This window comes from Amyelois transitella, chromosome 16, assembly GCF_032362555.1.
Source record: "Amyelois transitella isolate CPQ chromosome 16, ilAmyTran1.1, whole genome shotgun sequence".
NCBI classification, from domain to species: Eukaryota; Metazoa; Arthropoda; class Insecta; order Lepidoptera; family Pyralidae; genus Amyelois; species Amyelois transitella.
The window spans coordinates 1995754-2018822 of record NC_083519.1 but is presented as its reverse complement, the minus strand read 5'-3'; the positions used below and the strand labels follow the sequence as shown (position 1 = coordinate 2018822).

Genomic DNA, 23069 nt, shown 5'->3' with positions numbered 1-23069 from the left:
ATAAGGAAATACTCTGATCATAGGTACCTCTTAATGACTACTAATCTGTTTTACTATCACGGCATAATTTCCGAGTTATATGCGAAATTTTGATCCAAATAGCTGTATAAAAGCTTTTATTGGCCGTTAATTTCCCGCTTTTCAGCAAGCAACCTATTGGCAAATCGTCCCAGTAATTCCAACTAAATTCGAAATAGAAACGGGAACCTAAAACACGTTTATGTTCATTGGTTTCACGATATGTACACGCCTTAATCGCTCTGTAAAATCTTTTGAGGGATTTAGTCAAATCATTTTGTACAAATCATTTCTCAAAATTCTTATTTGTTGAATGCGTGGAACTCGCATAACTATGTTTCTTTTATCAATATTTGTTTTCCTCTTACTGATAATTTGTTCTAGACTTTCTGTGTGCCTTATTTTATTAGTATTTAAATCTAAGTTGTCATTGAAATCACTGTTTGGATTGTATGAATTTGAATGAGTTGTGTTAGTTTTTGAGTGATTTAATCATTCATTTGGTTGGATAATTGGATAAAAAGCAATTGTTGTATTAATATGTAAGTTCCAATTTTATGATTATGAAGTTAATTGTTATTAAATAATTTTGATTACTGTCGCTGCGGCATAGGTTAGGGATGTATGTTTGAAATTTTGGTCTCTTAATGTTAATGAATGTCCTCTACTAGTTATATGGATTTTCAGTTATTTATGATGTTGTTTTTCACCTTTCTAGTCACGAGTAACGGTGTTTGATGTGTAACAATTGAAGATTCAAATAATTATTTTAATGGTATTACGATCATGCCATGAAGAAAATTTTCGAGCCGTAAAAAAAAGAATACAAATATAATAAGTGATATAATATTTGATGTAAGAAATGATAGTTGGTAGGAGTTCAATTTTCAAATTTCTCATAAGGCTTTTTATAAATTTTGTATTTTTTTAATTTGTTATTCTTTTTTTTTTTGGGTAACCTACAAGAATTTACAATTTTTACACGTACAAACTAACTGGTGAAAATGACATTTGCAAACGAACACCACACTAAGGATACAAAATATAGTTTAGATAGTAAAGAGAGTGAATTCCTAATTTATTTTAACGTAAGGTACCTTATATTACATAAATACAATAATAGACTTCTATGAAACATGTTCAATAGTCATAAAAATATTATAGGGGCAACAACCAACAATAATTCGTTTGACATAATTTATATCGTACATTTGACAAAGTAAGGTCATTGCCACTGAGTATAATAAGGTTCAATGCACTATGCTATAAACATATATATAAATAATTTACGTACGATAAGTTCTAAGATAGCTCAATAATATAATGAAATATGAAATTGTATAATAAATACGTAGGCGTAAGCAATTATTATTTATAAATAGATAAATGGTTAGTGTAAGGAACGCAAAATAATACTTATACCTAATGGATAATATAGTGAATATGTTATGTATTAAGTCCCATTTTGTAATGTTAAATTAATTAAAATCAAGACATCAGCACTACCACGTACTATGAATACACTCATGACTTCTTACTGCTAATATTGAAATGTATTATAAATATGAACTATAAATATTAAATGTTATGCGTTAATAATAAAAACGAGTTTCATTTATCAACACTTTTACCCATTATAAGAAATATAAATATTTTAAGCAGAATTTAAAGACCTGATATGTGGATGAAAATCTGCATATGTTGCCATTATCAAATCAATATAAGTTGCCCTAAAAATTTTTAATAAATAATGCTCCTTATAATAATTATATAATAACAATAAACAAATACAAAATACCACAGTTCACCCGTAGCTCAGGAAAACAATATCAATCAACTAGAAATCTATTTATATGTGTACCATAACTGAATATATAAACTCAAAAAAAGTTACTGCTAAACATTGACAACGGGTGTCGCCCAGGGTACGACATTGGGGCCTGCGCGTTATAGTATCCTTGAGCCCAGTCAACCAATGAAAGCGGACATTTGAAAGCGTCGCAGCTCTCCAACAGGACGCCTAAGCGATGAGCAGCATCGTATATTGAGTGTTCTACAGGCTCTTCTGTTAGTATTTTACTCATGGGTAACCTGAAATGATTAAATAATAGTGATATTATTATTAGTAAATGTTGTTTTTTTTTTTCATTTCACGATTGCGTCAAGCCTAGATGGTAAATAATAAAAATATAGAGTCACTGTTGACTCAAACAAAAACCTCAGACCTTCACAGAAACTCAGAAACTTGGTTCGCGAAAATTTTTAAATTTCAGTAAAATTCTGCGCAGTAAAGATACTACATACAAACAAATATACAGAATTAAATAATTTTAGCGTAACTTTATTCTGAGGATTTATTCTACGAGAACCTCTCTGTCCAAATTCATCAAAATATGTCCTGAATTTAAGTTTCTTGATAAACCTCGTCCTTTATTTCATTAGTTAATAATATAGTATTATGTTAAGGTCGAAGAACTCACGTGAATAAAGTCCTGAACATTTCCTCCATCATATTATCCCCATGAGGAACAATGCGTTGAGTGGTTTCACAGAGTGTCTTCAAAATACATTCCCTGCCATTGTAGCCCATGCTGAAAATATTAAAATATGACTATTATACGTATTCAAGCGCTTAAGGCTCATATGTGCCATTAAAAATTTAAAGATTGTTTATTTACTTTAGAACTTGTGTTGTGAAAACATTCTCTCCTCCTCAAAATCCTCGTTAGTGTTCGTTGCAGTCATCTATGGCCAAGACTCGGAAATGAGTCAGTACTTACAAGAAGCGGTTTTTGAATACGGCAAACCCAACTTGAATTATGGAATTACTGCTACATAAGATGAAAGTGCTTATTTCCCTAAGCGTTTTTGACGACATCCACATGAATAAGATAGAGGGACTGGTCAGGTCAAGGGTACACGAAGAGAGTTATAAATGTGGATGAAGCGAAAGAAATATGTAGTGTGGCAAGTGGAAAGATGTAGTCTCTGCCTACCCCTCCGGGAAAAAGGTGTGATTTCATGTATGTATGTATGTACAAACTAGAGTCATACTTATCCAATATAGTTTCAATTTTACGATACAATTCTCTGCGATTTCTCCTTTTGGCTACCGGTTTCTTCAGTCTATATTTATTATGGTAATACATGATAGTATCTGTCGCATTTGGAAGGTCATACGCCACTCCCCAGTTCAGGGCAAAAACGAAGGTTCCCGGAAAGTTTCGAGGAGCTGGTTGACCAATGAGACCCACAGTCATACATATAGCAGTCTGAAAAAAGGGTCAATTAAAAAAAAATATTATTATCTGTCGTGAGAGATGAGGTCTCCGGAGAAGAGTTCATGGTCCGCCGATTTCCACGATCCAGAATTGTGTGAGTCAAGTTTAAGCAATCAAAATCATAATTTATAAATGCTTCTTACTGGTTTTGAAAACTGAAATACGTATAAAACAAAATAATGAAAGTTGCAAACCAAGTATTAAACTAAAAACTAAAACTAAAATTAAAAGTAATTAATTAAACATCACTTACAGAGAAACTTGAACCCTCAGGGAATGTCACATATCGCTTTTTTCTAGACAAAGTCTTTGTTCTACTTTCTGTGGCCAAAGATAACACTACACACCAAAGTATAATAAATGTTAGCCATGTAATACACAACTTCAATAAAGACATTTTAATTTAAATCCGAGTATTTTAAACTTATTATCACCAAACTTCTTTTGTTATTTATATTCAGGTCTTATTTTTATAAGATCTAGCTGAATACTGAGGTGACAATATTAAAATAGCAGAAAAGAATGTTAGCAAAAAAGAATTTTCCTATTTGCACTTATTTAAACCATTTGATGTGTGTACGCTAAAAGGTACAAATTAGTACGTCTTCCGTAGAATAATAGAGCTGAAACTGTAATCTTCAGTGATTTAAGACTAAACTTTTTGTACAAAGTTGTCTTAGAGTTAAATAAATACGTCAATTTACAAAATAAAAAGGTATTTTTCTTTGTTGACCTAGTTAACTCCCATAATGATCCAAACAATGGTGAGGAATAAACACAGCACGCACCAGCTGTTTCTCTTCCCGCGAAAATAGTAAAAGTCAATCAAGAGTTCTTTTTTTGGCGATGAGTTGCCAAGAAAACTGTTTAGAAAGCCAAACAACAATAACCTTTAATACATTTATTAATCTATCTAATACGGCAAAATCAATTAAAACTACTACTGAATAAAGCCCAAGGGTGTGTTAAAGTGTCCAACTTTGGGGCCGGTGCATTGTAATATCCTTGGGCCCAGTCAACCAAAGACAGGGGACATTTGTAGACATCGCAGCTTTCCATCAGAACGCCTAAACGATGAGCAGCATCGTATATCGCATGCTCCAAAGGCTCCTCTGGTAAAACTTTGCTCATGGGTAACCTGTAAGCAGTACATACATATTTTATGATTCATAGGTGGGGTGACATAGTTTTTTTTTTTACAAAACTATGCTTCAGATAGAGGCTTATGGAGGCAGAAAGGGGAGTAATGGGACACAAAATAGGCTACGAAAGGTGGGTTTTTTATAAAAAAAAAAGAATAAAAAAAATAAAGTTACTCTCTATTTTAGGGTACTAGAAACAAGTGTCAAAAAAACTCTTTTACCAAATTAAAAGAGTAACCTACATGTCAGTTTATCCGTCCTTGTCTTTTTGTTATAGCCATTTATTAGGAGCCTATGCTCATTATTGACGATTTGAAAAGACGTGACTATATTTTAAATTTAAAACATTATATAAGAATCAGTAAGGAACCATTTGACCAAAAGTTAAACAAATTTTTAAGTTACAATTTTACCATCCAAATTATTTCAGTTACAAAGTTAGTCACACATTTTAGTATAACCGAATACGTTTTGTGACAAAAAAAAACAGCGTAACAGTTTTAACGATCTCGTTAGACTCTTAGTTTTTCTACTTCAGCACTTTTAATTAGCAGCAAATGCGAAGCTGTAGTTTAGTTTTTTTAAACATCTATCGAGTTAGATATGTGTTTAAAATCATTTACTGTCTCTCTCGGCTCCATGCTTAGCCAATGGCTGAAACATCAGAGGTTCGTTTTTTAAAATAATTTATGCCTAAGGCCGCTACACACTATGGGATTGTAACTTTTTTCAAAGCAAAACGACCACGCAGCAAACACTGAACTACATACAGAACTGTTGTTTACCCTTGCCTCAATTTTGTTTATGATCCTCTTATACTGCCGTGTGGTTCCCGGCACCAATACAATAAAGAATAGGACCACTCCATCTCTTTCCCATGGATGTCGTAAAATGCGACTAAGGGATAAGCTTACAAACTTGGGATTCTTTTTTTGGCGATGGGCTAACAACCTGTCACTATTTGAATCTCAATTCTATCATTAAGCCAAATAGCTGAACGTGGCCATTCAGTCTTTTCGACTGTTGGCTCTGTCTACCCCGCAAGGGATATAGACGTGACCATATGTATGTATGTATGTATGATCCTCTTATTGTCAGGTTGGCTGAAAAAGATCCCACTTAGGAATAAGCCCGCCTTTGTACTGTACTGTTTTTATTTGTAACTAGAGGCCGCCCGTGACTTCGTCCGCATGGAAACCCTATCAATCCCGCGGGAACTCTGGGATAAAAAGTAGCCTATGTGTTATTCTGGGTCTTCAGCTACCTACATACTAAATTTCATGGTAATCGGTTCAGTAGTTTTTGCGTGAAAGAGTAACAAACATCCATACAAACTTTCGCCTTTATAATAGTAGTAGGATGTATTCCTTTAGTGAACAATTAAGCATTTACTTACTTACTTACATACAGACAAAACTACAAGTCAATTGGATCACAAAAATACATACATATAGGCACGTCTATATCCCTTGCGGGGTAGACAGAACCAGCAGTATTGAAAAGACTGATAGGCCACGTTCAGCTTTTTGACTTAATGATAGAATTGAGATTCAAATAGTGACAAGTCCATCGCCTAAAAGAAGAATCCCAAGTTTAAAAGCCTAATCCCTTAGTCGACTTTTACGACATCCATGGGAAAGAGATTGAGTGGTCTTATTTTATTTTTTTTCTATTGGCGCCGGTAACCACACGGCACTTGAAAGAAATAACACTAATTAAATGAATCTCACGTGAATAAAGTCCTGAACATTTCCTCCATCATGTTATCCCCATGCGGGACGAGACGCTGCGTCGTTTCACACAATGTCTTCAATATGCATTCTCGGCCATTGTACCCCATGCTGAAATTTGTATTATAATTTAGGTATATACATATAATCATGTCTATAAGGGTTGCGGGGTAAACAAAGCCAAAAGTCTTGAAAAGACTGACAGGCCAAGTTCATCTGTTTGGCTTAATGATAGAATTGAGATTCAAATAGTGATAGGTTGCTAGCCCATTACCTTAAAAAATTCACCAGGTTATAAGCCTATCCCTAAGTCGCCTTTTACGACATCTATGACATTTATTATAAATATTGTAATTAGATTAAGCTCTTGTGGGAAATTTCAAAAACAAACATATGATGGTAACAAATTTCTGTGCAATATCGATTTTGTGAGGTAGACAGAGCAAATCGTCTTGAAAAAACTGAATGGCCACGTTCAGATTCAAATAGCGACAGGTTGCTAGCCCATCGCCTAAAAAAGAATCCCAAGTTTGTAAGCTTATCCCTTTGTGGCCTATTACGACATCCATGGGAAAGAGACGGAGTGGTTCTATTCTTTTTTTGTATTGGTGCCGGGAACCACACGCAATGTTTCATTCACCACAAATTAAAGTCTAAAAATTTGACAAACCTATCTAAAACAACTTCAACTTTCTGGTACAAATCCCTCCTGTTCCTCCTCTGAGTAGCTGGCTTCTTCAGCCGGTACTTCTTGTGGTAGAACATCAAGGTCTCGGTTGCATTGGGGAGCTCATATGCTATACCCCAGTTGAGGCCGAAGGTGAAAGTGCCGGGGGCTGTGGAAGGCGCAGGCTGACCAATCACACCCACTGTCATGCAACCAGCTGCCTGGAAATTTTAATACATACATATGGTCACGTCTATATCCTTTGCGGGGTAGACAGACAGACTTGAAAAGACTGAATGGCCGCGTTCAGCTATGTATTTGGCTTAATGATATAATTGAGATTCAAATTGTGACAGGTTGCTAACCCATCGCCTAAAGACTCCCAAGTTTGTAAGACTATCCCTTAGTCGCCTTTAACGACATACATGGGAAAGAGATGGAGTGGTTCTATTCTTTTTTTCATTGGTGCCGGGAACCACACGGCACACAATGTGTATGAAAGAGTATGAGATTAATATGAATTCATTATTTCGAATTTCACAGTTATACATACATACATACATACATAAAATCACGCCTCTTTCCCGGAGGGGTAAGCAGAGACGACATCTTTCCACATGCCACGATCTCCGCATACTTCCTTCGCTTCATCCACATTCATAACTGCAACTCTTCATGCAAGCTCGGCGGTTGTATGTCATATTATTATGTTATCCAGACAATAAATAGAAACATCGAAATGCACTTTTAGTAAGTAATTGGCGTGCTGGCTTAATATTCTATCATCAATGAGTTGATTGAATATTAGTTCTACATTCATTCATGTTTTTTAATGTAGACAATGTGCATTCGTCCACGATTTAGATTTAAGAGATCTATATTTGTAAATTGACGTCCGATGAAAATGCTGCAGTGTAGTTTGTTCCGCCGCTTCTTGTACACATGCGCTTTGGAAGCGGTAGTACCTAATTATTATTAGATTTAAGTTATGTGACGTCAATAAGTGATACCTTGTATCCAATTATGAAAATAAATCTATTCTATTCTATTCTAATAGGAAGCTAAAATTCACAAAACAAGCATTAAATTTTGGGAGCTAAAGTCAACAATTGTCGGAAAAATGTAAAGCTATTATCGACTTGGAAACTTTTTGAATGGTTTTAATGATCCTTCAAAATTTTAACACCGATAAACTTATACAAATACTTATTTGGTTTCATTCTCAAATTGTCAAATTTGCCAGAAACAAATACATTTAGCATTTAATTCCTAAATAAATTGTGATTCCCTAAACATTGATTTCAATCAAAATATACAATATTATAATTAAAACATTTCTTGACAACTAGTCAATGCTAGTCTTTGAAGATTTAGTTAAATGTAATTCAAAAGTACTCACCGAGAAACTTGAACCTTCAGGAAATGTGACATAACGCCTTTTTCTCGATAAAATTTTGGTTTCATCATCACTGGCTAAATATGAACCTACATAGCTAAATATAAAAAATAACGTCCATAATTTATGAAAATCTAGAACAAACATATTACATACATTTATAAATACTATCCGAAGATTTGAAGATTATCGTTTTTCGTCGAACAATGTTAATGAATTTTAAAATTCAATCGCGTTTTCTTTCAAAGAACGGATACTTACTGACTGAGACATTACTATAGAGAAATTTCTTGCGCTTTCCACACTAGCATCAACCAGTTCAGGCGTGTGTGCTAAATGACACAAATTGGTAAGTCATTCGAAGAAAACGTGGACAGTCTGGTCTTAAATGTAGGCTGACGGAATTAACACTATAAATTGCATGATCACGCCTGACCAAAGTATTTAAAAAAGTATAGATCAGACAGTCATACAATTTCGCCGAATTTTCAAATGGTTTTAGATAGAAGAACAATTTGGTCTCTTAAAACGTATGAGAAACATACAGTTCTGCATTTAAGCTGACAAAAAATTGTGAGATGTAAACGTTTAAAATTATCAACCTGTCACTTTTACTAATCGAAATTCTATCATTAAGCCAAACAGGTAAACGTGGCTTAGCAGTCTTTTCAAGAATGTTGGCTCTGTCTGCCCCGCAAGGGTCCACATGGACGAGATTATATGTATGTATGTATAAAATTATCAATTAATACCTGTTAGAGAACAAGCGTGCCAAATGTAAGCAACATTTTAAAGAAAATTTCACATCACATCGTGTAACTTAACTACTTGTTGTTCCGCCGCTTCTTTTACACATGCGATTTAGAAGGTAGTAGTTATAATTAGATTTAAGTGATGTGACGTCAATAAGTGATACCTTGTATCCAATTTTGAAAACAAATCTATTCTATCACTCTTTGGTCTATTCGTTTTTAAACTTTTGGGTGATGTGCTAGCAACCTGCCACTGAATTTGTATTCTCAAAATGTCAACCATCATTTAGCTGAACAACTGAAAGTGACCAGCGAGTCTTGAGACCATGGGCTCTGTCTACTCCGTAAGGTTTATAAATGTCTGGATATTTTCTAAGCAAAAGTTAATTTCCATGAAGGATGCAAGTCAGGCATGTGCCGTTTGGTTTCCGGAACTTTATAATAGATTCACTCCATATATTTCCCACGGATGTCGTAAAAGGCGACTAAGGTATAGGGTTATAAACTTGGGATTCCTCTTGTAGGCGATGGGCTAGCAACCTGTCACTTTTTGAATCTCAATTCCATCATGAAGCCATACAACTGAACATGGCCTTTCAGTCTTTTTAAGACTGTTAGCTCTGTCTACCCCGCAAGGGTTAGACGTGACTATAGGTATGTATGCAATGGCACTAGTTAAGTTATAAAGTGTCACTTAATAACTTGTCACACTCAGATCAATAAAAATAAACAAGAACAAAACTAATCCTAGCAATCAGTCAGAAACGTCTGAAAATCTAGATCATAGTAATTTCCAGGATTTGTCACCGGTGTTAACTTAAATGGCGACTGTTCTTTTCTCAAAAGGATTGTCTGGCGAATGCACTTAACTCAAACATACATACATACATATGGTCACGTCTATATCCCTTGCGGGGTAGACAGAGCCAATAGATAGAATTGAGATTCAACTAGTGACAGGGTGCTAGCCCATTGCCTAAAAAACAATCCCAAGCTTGTAAGCCTATCCCTTAGTCGCCTTTTACGACATCCATGGGAAACAGATGGAGTGGTCCTATTCTTTTTTTGTATTGGTGCCGGGAATCACACGGCACTAAAATCAGTTGTAAAAATGAAGGATTTTTCTGACATAAACCAATTATTAGTATAACATACATACATACATACATACCGTCACGTCTATATCCCTTGCGGGGTAGACAGAGCCAACAGTCTTGAAAAGACTGAATGGCCACGTTCAGCTATTTGGCTTAACGATAGAATTGAGATTCAACTAGTGACAGGTTGCTAGCCCATCGCCTAAAAAAGAATCCCAAGTTTGTAAGCCTATCCCTTAGTCGCCTTTTACGACATCCATGGGAAAGAGATGGAGTGGTCCTATTCTTTTTTGTATTGGTGCCGGGAACCACACGGCACTATATTAGTATAAATTATAACAAAACCTCCAGAAGAAATTTTTAACGAAAACAATAATGTATCATTTGGGTTATTACCTATGTATATAAAATTTAATAAAGACATGAAGAATCAAAGTAGCTGGTGAAGGACAAACAACACAATGACACCAAATTTAATTTAACGATGAAACAGACATTTATTTTATAACTATTCAATAACTACGTGACTTTTTATAAATATGTACTATTTCTTTTAACTGTGTTAAATAAAAATATTAAAAACAAACAAAAACAATCATTACATTTACATTATCATGGTGCTGTTCTTATTCCAGAGATCATGCAGAATTCTTTGACTCGTGATAAGATTTTTCGTTTAATTCACAGAAGGATATTGGGACGGATAGTTCCCGGTACCAATATAATAAAAAATAGGAGCACTACATCTCATTTCCCATGGATGTCATAAGAGGCGACTAAGAGATTGAAGAAGAATTGAATTGAGAGGAACTTGGGATTCTTATTTTAGGCGATGGGCTAGCAACCAGTCACTATTTGAATCTCGATTCTATCATAAAGGCAAATAGCTGAACGTGGCTTATCAGTCTCTTCAAGACTGTTGGCTCTGTCTACCCCGCAACGTGACTATATGAATGAATGAATGAATATAATTATGGTCAATAGTAAATCTGAGGCATCATCAAAAAAAGTGAATTACCATTAAGAGCTTATAATAGTTATTTTTAATAATTGAGAAAGACGACTACGCAAATGAATAAACCCATAAAAAAAAATTGACTAAAATTTTAATTAAACTATCTATTAATTATCAAAAATAATTAAAACTATGTTCTCTAGACACAATATTAGGAGATTTACTTGGATGATTGAATGCTAACATCATCTGTACGAATGATATGGGGCATTCGTAGAAGGCATCACAGAAATTCGGATCGAGTAACTCCGAATAGGAATCTTTCACTTCTTCTCTGAATTCTTCTTCAAACGATGGTGAACTGAAACAAGTATATTAAGTAAGAGGTACAAGAAGGCATACATACATATAATCATGTCTATATCCCTTGCAGGGTAGACAGAGCCAACAGTTTACAAGCCTATCCCTTAGTCGCCTCTTACGACATCCTGTCACTTTAATCTCAATTCTATCAGTAAGCCAAACAGCTAGGTATACGAGGCCTATTAGTCTTATCAAGACTGACAACTCTGTCTAACCCGTTAGGGATACAGACGTGACTATATATGTTGACTAACGTAATGCAGTTTTTAAAGCTAACTTTGTAAATGTAGCCAGCAACTTACGTAAATACAGCTCGCAGCATGTCATGGACCAAAGATTTGCCAGGCGGTGCTAAATGTTGCTTCGCCTCACATATACTTTTTAAGATGCAAGCGCGTCCATTGTAATTATGACTGAAATTAAATAATTTATCATTATTTTATTGCCAAACACACAGACAATTATTTTCAAAGAACAGAATGGAATAGAATAGAATAGATTTATTTTCAAAATTGGATACAAGGTATCACTTATTGACGTCACATCACTTAAATCTAATTATAACTACTACCGCTTCCAAAGCGCATGTGTAGAAGAAGCGGCGGAACAAACTACACTGCAGCATTTTCATCGGACGTCAATGTACAAATATAGATCTCTTAAATCTAAATCATGGACGAATACACATTGTCTACAACACAGTTTGCATTTTCAAGGCACAAGTCATTTGTGCTTTTGTCCTTACGAGTTACGAGTATATGAAGTTTATAATCAATGGGCTAGCAACCTGTCACTATTTGAATCTCAATTCTATCATTAAACCAAATAGCTGAGAGTGGCCTTTCAGTCTTTTCAAGACTGTTGGCTCTGTCTACCCCACAAGGGATATAGATCATATGTATGTTATAATCAATATTGTCTTCTTCTATGTAATCGAATTTTATTTCTTTAATCATATGGTAATCTACACAGACGCTCAAATAAAATATTTTTAATTTAATAACTATGAATGAATGTCTAGATTCTTCACCCATTGGGCTGCGTTCGAACCAGATCATATTCTCTGTTACAAAAAGTCATGCCTAACTGGATAAACCTTGGAAGACAAAACAAATTTTTTCTTCAATATTATCCGAAAATAATATAAGAATTGCCATATCTTGTTATTTATGGGAGATTACCATAGATTTCTTAAAAGGCGACTAAGGAATAGGCTTATAAACTTGGCTTTTAGGCGACTCAGTAGTCACCTGTCACTAAATTCAATTCTATCATAAAACCAATCAGCTGAACGTGGCCTATCAGCCACTTCAAGACTATTGGCTCTGTCTACCCCGCAAGGGATATATAGACGTGATTATATGTATGTATCTCTAAACATCTACCAAGCATTCAACTGGGACAAACGACAACAAGAAACTCCTCAAGTCTATGAATTATCTAAATTTCTTACAAATCTAATGCAGTCTGCAAAGTCTTCCAGAGATGTCTTTTCTGACGGTGATGCAGCTTCCTCCTGGAGTGAGCCACAACAAACTTCTGGTCCGGAAGTGGATACAGAACATCCAGATCTGTGGTCATCATCCACCCGGATGGAGCGTGAGTTAGAAACGACTTTGCCCCTGATATAGTTATCTGAAATGATAGTCAAGTTTGCAATGTTTAGCAGTATTCAAGAATTATTGCAAGTGATGAGAATAAAACTTTTTCAGATTGGCCTGGGTCTTGGATGTTTATCTATATAAGTATTTATTATAATATAGTATCGTTGAGTTTGTATCTCGTTACACAAGTCTCGCACTTAATTCAAGGCTAACTCAATATGTGTAATTTGTCCCGTTTACATTTATTTATTTATCGTGCTATAAGTAAAATAATCTAACATACATATCATCACGTCTATAACCCTTACAAGGTAAACAGAGCCAACAGTCTTGAAAAGACTAAAAGGCTACGTTCGTTCAGCTGTTTGGCTTATTGATAGAATTGAGATTCAAATAGTGACAGGTTACTACTGGCCCATCGCCTAAAAGAAGAAATCAAAGTTTATAAACCAATCCCTTAGTCGCCTTTTACGACATCCGTGGGAAAGAGATGGAGTAGTCCTTTTCTTTTTTCTATTGGTGCCGGGAACCACACAGCACGTATATAACTGAAAATATCTCACGTATGATAAGTTTCACCATAAAAACCATGTTGCAAATCCATGAGATTATTTTTACCTCATGCTTTCCGCAAAAGATCATACAATTATATAAATTTACTTGTTACATAACAACCTAAAAAACTCACCGCTGCGTTACTTCCATCTGGAAACGCCAGGTGTCTCCTTTTCCTTATAAAATTTATCGGCGTTTTAGTATTAGGACAAAAATTCTTCGAACTGACAACATTACCTTCCAACAACAAACACAAGAAAAAATACACCATACACAACATGACAGCATATAGCACTTATACGAATGATTACAACGTACGCTTCTTAACGTCATTTGCTTATATTACGGTGTTAAACTGATCTAAATAGTGTTGTACTAATATATATCAGTTGTATAATAAAGTGTTTGACGTTATTGGATAGACACGAAGTCGGATGCAGCGACAGGATGCAACTATTTCTGAATAAAATTGCATTGTCAGTTGATGCGTTCAACACTGGTTCGTTAGCATAGTAGTATCTGTTGGTGCAACGAAGTGGTCACGCACTATCGGTAAATTCCTCGCATTTTCTTTTACTGAATTCAAATTGGATTGATAAATTATTCACTTCAACAATCACATACTGAAAAATAAAATTAAAAATTCAAATTTGAAAAATGGAAAATTTACAGTTAAATTATGAAAGGGTACATAAACTATTGTATTAAATATAAAAATTTTAAATTTTATAAGTCGATTTTAAATGTCATAGTATATGGACAGAAACACAATTCATCGAGTAATAAACAAAATAATAATTTCCTGTTACGGTTCATAGAAACAAAATTCTAAAATTAAACTGAATTTTCGATTTTTGAACAAGAACAAAAACCGTGTCGTTATTTTGGTATTGGTGAAAATTTGAATTATGAATTAAGTCTCTATAAAAAAAAAAAATTAATAAGTATGAAGGAAGCGTAAGGACTGTAAGGATCTAAGCAACTGGAAATCCATAATCTCTGCCTACCCCAATGGGAGACAGGCGTGATGGTATATATGTATTAATATAATATTTATAAATTACTAGAGGCCGCCCGCGACTTCGTCCGCATGGAAACCCTATCAATCCCGCGGAAACTCTGGGGTAAAAAGTAGCCTATGTGTTATTCTGGGTCTTCAGCTACCTACATACCAAATTTCATGGTAATCGGTTCAGTAGTTTTTGCGTGAAAGAGTAACAAACATCCATACAAACTTTCGCCTTTATAATAGTAGTAGGATGATTTTATGGGTCTTTGTTACTTTTAAATCTTTTTTTTTATTTATTTTGCCCATGCCTATCACGCTGCTTTACACGCAAATTTAATAACACCATGTATAGATAATATAGCTATCATTCTTATTTGAAATAAAATTAGACTCATGACTGGCATATTTTCTATCGGGCAAAGCCATGTTCATTCATTGCCATAGCGCGTGCTTCTTTCATGATATTCATTTGTGCTATTACTATGCTTTAAAAAGGATTGATGTTGTAAAAAGCCAGCGACATTTTGATACAAAAAAAAATTTTAAAAAAAAACATTTATTTTTTTAATTGTAGTACTGAAAGTTATGTAGTTGCTTAAATGATGTATTATGAAAGTTTCAACTAAAATTGAGATCTTACGCTTCTGGATATGTAGGTAAGTTACTTAGCAACGTAATTTTTTTATGTTACATCGCCCTTAAACTCTCTCACAAAAAAGGCTTTAGTTATACAGTTATTTTTAGTAATAATCTAAATATGTAAAAAAAACTATTGACTGGCAGAAAAACCGGCTTTATTTCCACCGTTATTTTTTGTACCTAAATACATAAAAACTGACTGACCGACTGAGGTATCAACGCACATCCCAAACCGCTGAGTCGACAGATTTGAAATAAGCAAGTCAGGTAGCAAAAAGATTTACTGTATTTTTTAATCCAAAATTAATGGTCACTTTTTAAGTAGATAGAGAACGACTGTATTTAAATAAAATAAACAATAAAAAATAAACAACAGTAAATATATTAAATATAATTTTTATTGTTCATCAAAATGAAGTTGAGAAGTGACAACGGACATTCTGCAAATTCTTCACAATATTTCGGAACCAGTAGCTCGTCATAGGAGCCACGAATTTCTTCTCTGAAAGATTCTTCAAAAACTGGCGCTCTGTAGTTAAAATAAAATAAAAATATAATCAAACACATTTAATTAAAATACGTACACTTAATAATTTAAAAAAAATCAAGGCACACGAATACAAGGTTCTACACGAAGCTATTCCTCTGACCTACGCAACCTATTTGGGGAACCATGAAAATAATCATTGGTACCATAGCCGAGGGATTTGAACCTGTTCCTTTTTGCGCCGCACGCATTTTAACCGGGCACCTTACCGATTCGCCCAATTTAATACATACAAACATTTTATCATTAAACCAGAGTTTCTGATCCGCGGTGTTCGATCATGATAAGATGCCATTGTATCGACCGACAGTAACCCAAGCGGTTTATCTTCTGTGCAGTGGGTCCCTTCTGCACTTAATGGCCGGCCGCCGGTTTTTGCTTGCTTTATGTCTAGATATCGTGTGAGTATTTATTGATAGCTTAGAAGATAATAGTCCACGTGTTTGTCCTTTTCGGAACAAATAAATATAATATGTTTTTTAAACGCCGTGTGGTTCCCGGGATTTTAGAATAGAACCACTCCATATCTTTCCTATGGATGTCGTGAAATGCGACTAAGGGATAGGCTTATAAGCTTGGGATTCTTCTTGTGGCGACGGTTACTTATTGAATCCCATTTCCACCAATTTGCCAAACAGCTGAATTCGGCCTGTTTGTTTTTCGTAATAATTCGTGACACTTTGAAAAACACTTAATTTTGCGTGGTAACCACTACGTAAACACACGAATCCCTTAACCTTCGCTGTTTCGCTTTTTAATATGACATAAAACAGGACAGTTATAGTTTTTTTTTTTTCCTTTTATTTGCCATCCCACGGACGCAATGCAAATCTAAGAATGGCCGAAGCCACAAAAGCTAGTCGCGAATGTATTCACAAACTGAATAGCCGTTTTGTACGCAAAACGATCCCTGTGGTTTTGCAAAAACCGTTATTCCCAGCTATAAAGTGCAATGAGACTTCCTTGCGTGAACCCCTAGCGGGCAATGCATCACAACGCCACCTAGAGGCGAATCAAGTGATTTATTTTAAGATATTTCGCGAAGATGTTTGTGTGGTTTTGTGGTTATAAGAATTGTACAAGTTTATTTTTGGTTTAGAGCAACACGGGTGTACATATTTTGGAAAGCCCGCAAGTAAGAATTTTTGCAATCCTAATTTTTTATGAAACGATGTTCACATAACTTTTATATACCTACATATGTATTTTTTTAAGTGATTTATGAGAATTCATAAGTTATCAATTCTTAATCTTCTAAGTAGTTATTAGAGCAAATATTACCAGCAAGCGATTTTCATAATAAAAAGAAAATAAATATATGAACACATTACGTTACATAACGGCAATGCCGGCTCCAATAGAAAAACGAATAGAACTACTCTACCTCTTTGCCATAGATGTCATAAATGGGGTATAGAGATTCTTCTTTGAGGCGATGGGCTAGGCTCTTGCCACTATTTGAATCTCAATTATATTATTAAGACAAACGGCTGAACGTGGCTTTTCAGACTTTACAAGACCGTTGGCTCTGTCTATCCCGCATGGGATATAGACGTGAATTTTAATATGTATGAACACATAACCCTCCTTCTCGCACAGTCAGGTAAAACAACGTAATCACTCAAATGAAGCAATGGTAGGTATGGTCAATCTCCCGGTGCCAAATGCAAATATTTCAGTCACGTTCAGGATTATAAGCTAATTAGTATTGGTCTATTTGGATATAATGCTCAATCGCATTAGAAATTAAGGAAAGTGCAGAAGTTCAGTATATACCACCATACATAAATATAATCAAGTTGATTGACAGCGAATCACGGTGAGGGAAAACATCGTGAGGAAACCTGAACCTCCTGAACTGAATGATGAATAGGACCACTCCATCTCTTTCCCAAGGATGTCGTAAAAGGCGACTAAGGGATAGGCTTACAAACTTGGGATTCTTTTTTAAGGCGATGGGCTAGCAACCTGTCACTATTTGAATCTCAATTCTATCATTAAGCCAAAAAAGCTGAATGTGGCCATTCAGTCTTTTCAAGACTGTTGGCTCTGTCTACCCCGCAATAGATGTAGACGTGAGAAAACGTTGTGATGACTGGATAGTGATAGGATCGATCATGGTTACTCCAAGGAAGGCAACTGGATGAGTAACCATAATCGATCCTATACGGGTCAGGTTCACATGCAAAAGTTGCGGAGGTCAGATGAGAGTCGCTTCGTGTAAAAACCTGACTCACCAAATCCATGGTCAAAGGCATACCCCGGGCTCCACTCCAGAGTAATGAGGATACAACCGGAACTAAAGCCAGGAGAAAGAAGATACATAAAAGTATGCAATAAGATTACATATAGTCACGTCTATATTCATTACGGGGTAGCCAGAACCAACCTTAGTCGCCTTTGACATCCATGGGAAAGAGATGGAGTGGTCCTATTCTTATTTTCTACTGGTTTCGAGAACCAGATTTCCCAACTAAAACTATCTGCGAAAGTAAGTTTATTTTTTTGTTGTGTGTTTACGCTTTATTTACAGAACCAATCTTCTTTAAATTTTCATTCCTGTAAAAATGATAATTCGTGTGTGTTTTTTTAGAAAAACCTGTATTCTTTTGAAGATGGCCTTAAATTTATCGCTTTTTGTAGGTACAGCTTAATTCATTGATTTTTATTGGTGACGCTAAATTCGTTGCAATTTGCAGGTGGCACTACATTCATTTTAGTTAAAATATAAAATCCAGAACTTTCATATATCTCGCTAAACATACTGGTAAATTAATCAGAACTTATACGAATCATCAGTCATCACAACGTTTTCTCACGTCTACATCTATTGCGGGGTAGACAGAGCCAACAGTCTTGAAAAGACTGAATGGCCCCATTCAGCTTTTTTGGCTTAATGATAGAATTGAGATTCAAATAGTGAAAGGTTGCTAGCCCATCGCCTTAAAAAAGAATCCCAAGTTTGTAAGCCTATCCCTTAGTCGCCTTTTTCGACATCCTTGGGAAAGAGATGGAGTGGTCCTATTCATTTTTGTATTGGTGCCGGGAACCACACGGCACTTACCTATAGTAAGTATTACATTTTAATTATTAAAACTTAAGTTGACTTTACGAATGCAAGGACTGTTAGACGCTGACACGCTATTCCACACAGTTTTAAATACAATACGGCATTAGTATTGTTGTAAATTTAACCAATTTCTAATATTATTCTAAGGCTACAACTAACATAGTACTGCAGTATAGTTAGTTCCGCCGCTTCTTCTACACATACTCTTTGGAAGCGGTAGTAGTTATAATTACTTGATGTGACGTCAATAAGGTGATACCTTGTATCCAATTTTGAAAATAAATCTATTCTATTCATATGTTCGCATCGCAGTAGCCTCTAAAAAAACATACAAAACGCGCTCAAAAAAATCCTGGGATACTTACGTAAATATAGCTCTTAATACGTCATGAAGTAATGATTTCCCTTGGGGCGCTAGGTAGAATTTGGCCTCGCATATACTCTTTAGAATACACGCCTGCCCGTTCAGGTTGAGGCTAAAATATAAAGAATACATTATTACCTGTAAGTATGCCCTTTTAGGTGATTTCTTTACGGTAAGTATTAAAGATATAACATACACATACATACATATGGTCACGTCTATATCCCTTGCGGGATAGACAGAGCCAATAGACCCGAAAAGACTGAATGGCCACGTTCAGCTTCTTTGGCTTAATGATAGAATTGAGATTCAAATAGTGACAGGCTGCTAGCTCATCGCCTAAAAAAGAATCCCAAGTTTGTAAGCTTATCCCTTAGTCGCCTTTTACGACATCCATGGTAAAGAGATGGAGTGGTCCTATTCTTTTTTGTATTGGTGCCGGGAACCACACGGCACATCTATAGATAATACAATACAACATACAAATGGTCACGTCTATATCCCTTGCGGGGTAGACAGAGCCAACAGTCTTGAAAAGACTGAACGGCCACGGCCAGCTGTTTGGCTTAATGATAGAATTGAGATTCAACTAGTGACAGGTTGCTAGCCCATCGCCTAAAAAAGAATCCCAACTTGGTCAGCCTATCCCTTAGTCGCCTTTTACGACATCCATGGGAAAGAGATGGAGTGGTCCTATTCTTTTTTGTATTGGTGCCGGGAACCACACGGCACACCTATAGATAAGTATGCCGATATATGTATCTAACAAAATTGCTCAATTATAATTCAAGCGTACATCGTTATGCCAAGTCAATTATCTAATTTGCGATAATTTTCAGTGTGACTCGGGGAATGCGGGACTGTGTGAACCGTTCCGGAAACATATCTGAAGACCGACTTTGAACTGGGAAAGTCACTTCGTAATGCGTACGAATTCAAGTTTATCGTGAGGTATTTATTAGAGGAATTGGAAAGGGTTTCCTTTGTGTATTCATTAAATCTCTTTGTTATATCTTATAATATTGACATTTTCTTACAACATACAAATAATCACGTCTTATATCCCTTGCGGGGTAGACAGAGCCAACAATATTGAAAAAAACATATCATTTTGCCATTTTCTCAAAAATTGTACAAGAATTTTGTAAGCCCAGATACAATAAAAGGATTCCTATGAAAATTCAAATTTAACTTACAAATTCATAGAGTTCTGAAGTCTGTCCCATAATTCCCTTTTCTGTCTATGGTGCAGTTTCCTCCTGCCGTGTGCCAGGGTGAAATTCGCGTTGGGAAGCGGGAAAAGAACGTCAATCTCTAATGCTATGTTCCACCCGGACGGAGCGTGTGTCATAAAAGCTTTCACTAGTGACGCAGTAAGCTGCAATGTAAGTTGTGATTGAAATACATACCTACGTACACACATATGGTCACGTCTGTATCCCTTGCGGGGTAGACAGAGCCGACAGTCTTGAAAAGACTGAATGGCCACGTTCAGCTATTTGGCTTAAAAGTATTGAGATTCAAATAGTGACAGGTTGCTAGCCCATCGCCTAAAAAAGAATCCCAAGTTTGTAAGCCTATCCCTTAGTCGCCTTTTACGACATCCATGGGAAAGAGATGGAGTGGTCTTATTATTTTTTGTATTGGTGCCGAGAACCACACGGCATTGAATTACATTATACTCATAATAATCTATACTATTATTATAAAGGTGAAGACTTTGTTTGTTTAAACGCGCTAATCTCAGGAACTACTGGTTCGAACTGGTTCGAAAACTGGTTCGAAAAATTCTTTTTGCGTTGAATATACCATTTATCTAGAAAGGCTTTGGACTATATAACATCACGCTGCAACTTTTAGGAGCGAAGAAATAATGGAAAATGTGAAAAATACGGGGGAAAATATTCATTGAGGGCTTGTCCAAAATAACTACTCCACGCGGACGAAGTCGCGGGAACAGCTAGTTTGAAATAAAGTTTTATGTCTGTATAAATTAAATTGCATGTTTTACAGATGAACTTAGTTGAAATTATCATTTTGAAGATATCGAACACAACATTGACATGTAATTGAAATATAAAATACCTATTTAATTATAAAAGTTAAAAGTGATAAGTCATAAATTCACCCAATTAACAAAACTATTAAATTAGGCCTAAATATGTCAAAGATACTTACAACAGCATTACTTCCATCTGGGAATACCAAATGTCTTCTTTTCCTCATCAAACTCAGTGGGTTTCTCACATTGGGACAGTCGGAGTGCGCAAGCGACTGACACTCGACAATTACAATAATTACAAGAAAAATCTTTAGCGTCATATTTGTATTAATCTTACGACCTGAATAGAAACATTTGGAATAATTCTTTTGTGCTCTAAGATGCGCATTCACGTTCCGGGTGTCTATTTACGAACGATGATAAGGTAATGTGCCCTATCTTCCCTCTCTTTACATTTTGTTGGGTTAAAGAGAGAAAGAGAATGAAGATGGGAAATATGCTTTGTCAACTATGAGGTCTACCAATCAACTTGGGGCGAAAATAATCTTTTGTTTATATGTACATATGTTTGTATCGCGATAATTTTGATGACATTCAAAATTTATATGGGATTTGTCAATAGAATTTTTAAGTTCATGGGGCATCAATATCCGAAAAGTATTCACAATTTTGTTAAAAATGGCGTCGCGATATCTAAATTCGCGGCTAACTACTAGTTGAATAAAGATTTATTCTTTATTGAAATATAATCCACCGAATTCCATGATTTTACATTAATTCAGCTTTATTTTCCTAACTGTTAGTATTTTCGAAAGAGTTGATAGATATCAATAAAAATGTGCAGTTAACATTTATTAGTAAACAATTTGTGAACGAGCGTCCCCATTTGAAAATTCTAATCCCACTTATTAAATACACATAAAACGCTTACCCCTTATGGGGTAGACAGAACTAATAATCACAAGACACAAAAGCTCATTTAGCTGAACGTGACAACAGTATTCAGATTACAAAACACATACTATATAAGACACATTTAAAAAAAATATTCAACTTTGTATTTATTACACCTCACTCTAATCACATATACACCCTTAAACTTTCAAGATACTTCGTTCCCAACTTTATACACTCGATTTTAAGAAATACATGTAGCAGTAAGTCGTTTACTAACTCTTAAAGGACCGTTGTATGACAACCTTAGCGTTTGTTTTGCGGTAAACCACGTGTTGTAACGTGAGGTGCAACGGCTATGTTTGATATTGTTTAGAGTGTCAGTCTTAATGCGGTGCCGGCATATTGTAAATAGTTGCTATGCTCTTCATTTGTTTGCTGGGAACGTGTCGGAAGCGCATTTATTAAATAAATACAAGTAAAATGTATGTATGCAGCATTACTATTTAACATGGCAATGCTGCCAGCCATCTGGGCACACTCCCGCAAGTTGATGCTATGCAGGGATGCTATTGCTAACCCAACGCCTAAAAAAGAATCCCAAGTTTATCTACCTATAAAACTCCTAAAAAACTCTTCTCAAATTCTATAGAAGTATGTAGCTTAAATGAGACTGACCGCAGTCAAACTGTGAAAACAGTTTTGCGGAATATTGTTTTTAAGTTTCATTATGATTATTGTGTAATAAATAAATAAATAAATAAATAAATAAATAAATAAATAATATCCCTTAGTCGCCTTTTACGACATCCATGGGAAAGAGACGGAATGGTCCTATTCTTTTTTGTATTAGAACCACACGGCACAAATTCATGCATGACTTAAAGACATCAAGGAATCATCAGAATCCCAGTCCAGTTCATTGACCCGGTATGTTTGATCAAAGAATTAGACCGACTGCCGCCTCCACTCATTAGCTTACTC

At 35.3% G+C, this 23069-nt stretch overlaps 4 protein-coding genes across 4 annotated transcripts; all 4 read right to left on the bottom strand.

Moving 5' to 3' along the window:
* Positions 1–1888: 1888 nt before the first annotated feature.
* Positions 1889–3696, bottom strand: LOC106143307 (uncharacterized). Its single transcript, XM_013345354.2, has 4 exons — positions 3553–3696; positions 3073–3290; positions 2499–2609; positions 1889–2109 (listed from the first exon to the last, which is right to left on the bottom strand). Exons 1-4 carry the CDS (start codon positions 3694–3696, stop codon positions 1899–1901), a joined length of 684 nt encoding a protein of 227 aa, XP_013200808.2. The 3' UTR covers positions 1889–1898.
* A 489-nt stretch (positions 3697–4185) lies between these two features.
* On the bottom strand, positions 4186–9269 carry LOC106143298 (uncharacterized). The gene is made up of 6 exons (XM_060948632.1): positions 9234–9269; positions 8496–8538; positions 8238–8368; positions 6842–7059; positions 6172–6282; positions 4186–4437 (listed from the first exon to the last, which is right to left on the bottom strand). Exons 1-6 carry the CDS (start codon positions 9267–9269, stop codon positions 4227–4229), a joined length of 750 nt encoding a protein of 249 aa, XP_060804615.1. The 3' UTR covers positions 4186–4226.
* A 1901-nt stretch (positions 9270–11170) lies between these two features.
* On the bottom strand, positions 11171–13915 carry LOC106143304 (uncharacterized). The gene is made up of 4 exons (XM_013345351.2): positions 13694–13915; positions 12855–13036; positions 11704–11814; positions 11171–11399 (listed from the first exon to the last, which is right to left on the bottom strand). The coding sequence occupies exons 1-4, from the start codon at positions 13838–13840 to the stop codon at positions 11213–11215; spliced, it is 627 nt and encodes a 208-aa protein (XP_013200805.2). The 5' UTR covers positions 13841–13915; the 3' UTR covers positions 11171–11212.
* A 1677-nt stretch (positions 13916–15592) lies between these two features.
* LOC106143281 (uncharacterized) lies at positions 15593–22422 on the bottom strand. Its single transcript, XM_060948631.1, has 5 exons — positions 22262–22422; positions 21368–21531; positions 20386–20567; positions 19191–19301; positions 15593–15737 (listed from the first exon to the last, which is right to left on the bottom strand). Exons 2-5 carry the CDS (start codon positions 21509–21511, stop codon positions 15593–15595), a joined length of 582 nt encoding a protein of 193 aa, XP_060804614.1. The 5' UTR covers positions 21512–21531; positions 22262–22422.
* Between the last annotated feature and the right edge of the window lie 647 nt (positions 22423–23069).

What these genes read in the sequence shown, in the direction of transcription:
- LOC106143307 (XM_013345354.2), bottom strand. Translation starts at nt 3,696, where the DNA reads ATGTCTTTATTGAAGTTGTGTATTACATGGCTAACATTTATTATACTT. An exon ending in CTGAGGGTTCAAGTTTCTCT is followed by an intron (nt 3,291 to 3,552) that starts GTAAGTGATGTT and finishes CCCTTTTTTCAG; the next exon opens with ACTGCTATATGTATGACTGT. An exon ending in ATTGAAACTATATTGGATAA is followed by an intron (nt 2,610 to 3,072) that starts GTATGACTCTAG and finishes TAATATTTTCAG; the next exon opens with CATGGGCTACAATGGCAGGG.
- LOC106143298 (XM_060948632.1), bottom strand. Translation starts at nt 9,269, where the DNA reads ATGGTTGACATTTTGAGAATACAAATTCAGTGGCAG. An exon ending in GTTGAAGTTGTTTTAGATAG is followed by an intron (nt 6,283 to 6,841) that starts GTTTGTCAAATT and finishes TACAAATTTCAG; the next exon opens with CATGGGGTACAATGGCCGAG. An exon ending in ATGTTCAGGACTTTATTCAC is followed by an intron (nt 4,438 to 6,171) that starts GTGAGATTCATT and finishes TACTGCTTACAG; the next exon opens with GTTACCCATGAGCAAAGTTT.
- LOC106143304 (XM_013345351.2), bottom strand. Translation starts at nt 13,840, where the DNA reads ATGTTGTGTATGGTGTATTTTTTCTTGTGTTTGTTGTTGGAAGGTAAT. An exon ending in TTGCAGACTGCATTAGATTT is followed by an intron (nt 11,815 to 12,854) that starts GTAAGAAATTTA and finishes ATTTAATTTCAG; the next exon opens with TCATAATTACAATGGACGCG. An exon ending in ATGCTGCGAGCTGTATTTAC is followed by an intron (nt 11,400 to 11,703) that starts GTAAGTTGCTGG and finishes TACTTGTTTCAG; the next exon opens with TTCACCATCGTTTGAAGAAG.
- LOC106143281 (XM_060948631.1), bottom strand. Translation starts at nt 21,511, where the DNA reads ATGACGCTAAAGATTTTTCTTGTAATTATTGTAATTGTCGAGTGTCAG. An exon ending in CAGATGGAAGTAATGCTGTT is followed by an intron (nt 20,568 to 21,367) that starts GTAAGTATCTTT and finishes CTTACATTGCAG; the next exon opens with CTTACTGCGTCACTAGTGAA. An exon ending in CTTCAGAACTCTATGAATTT is followed by an intron (nt 19,302 to 20,385) that starts GTAAGTTAAATT and finishes TTTATATTTTAG; the next exon opens with CCTCAACCTGAACGGGCAGG.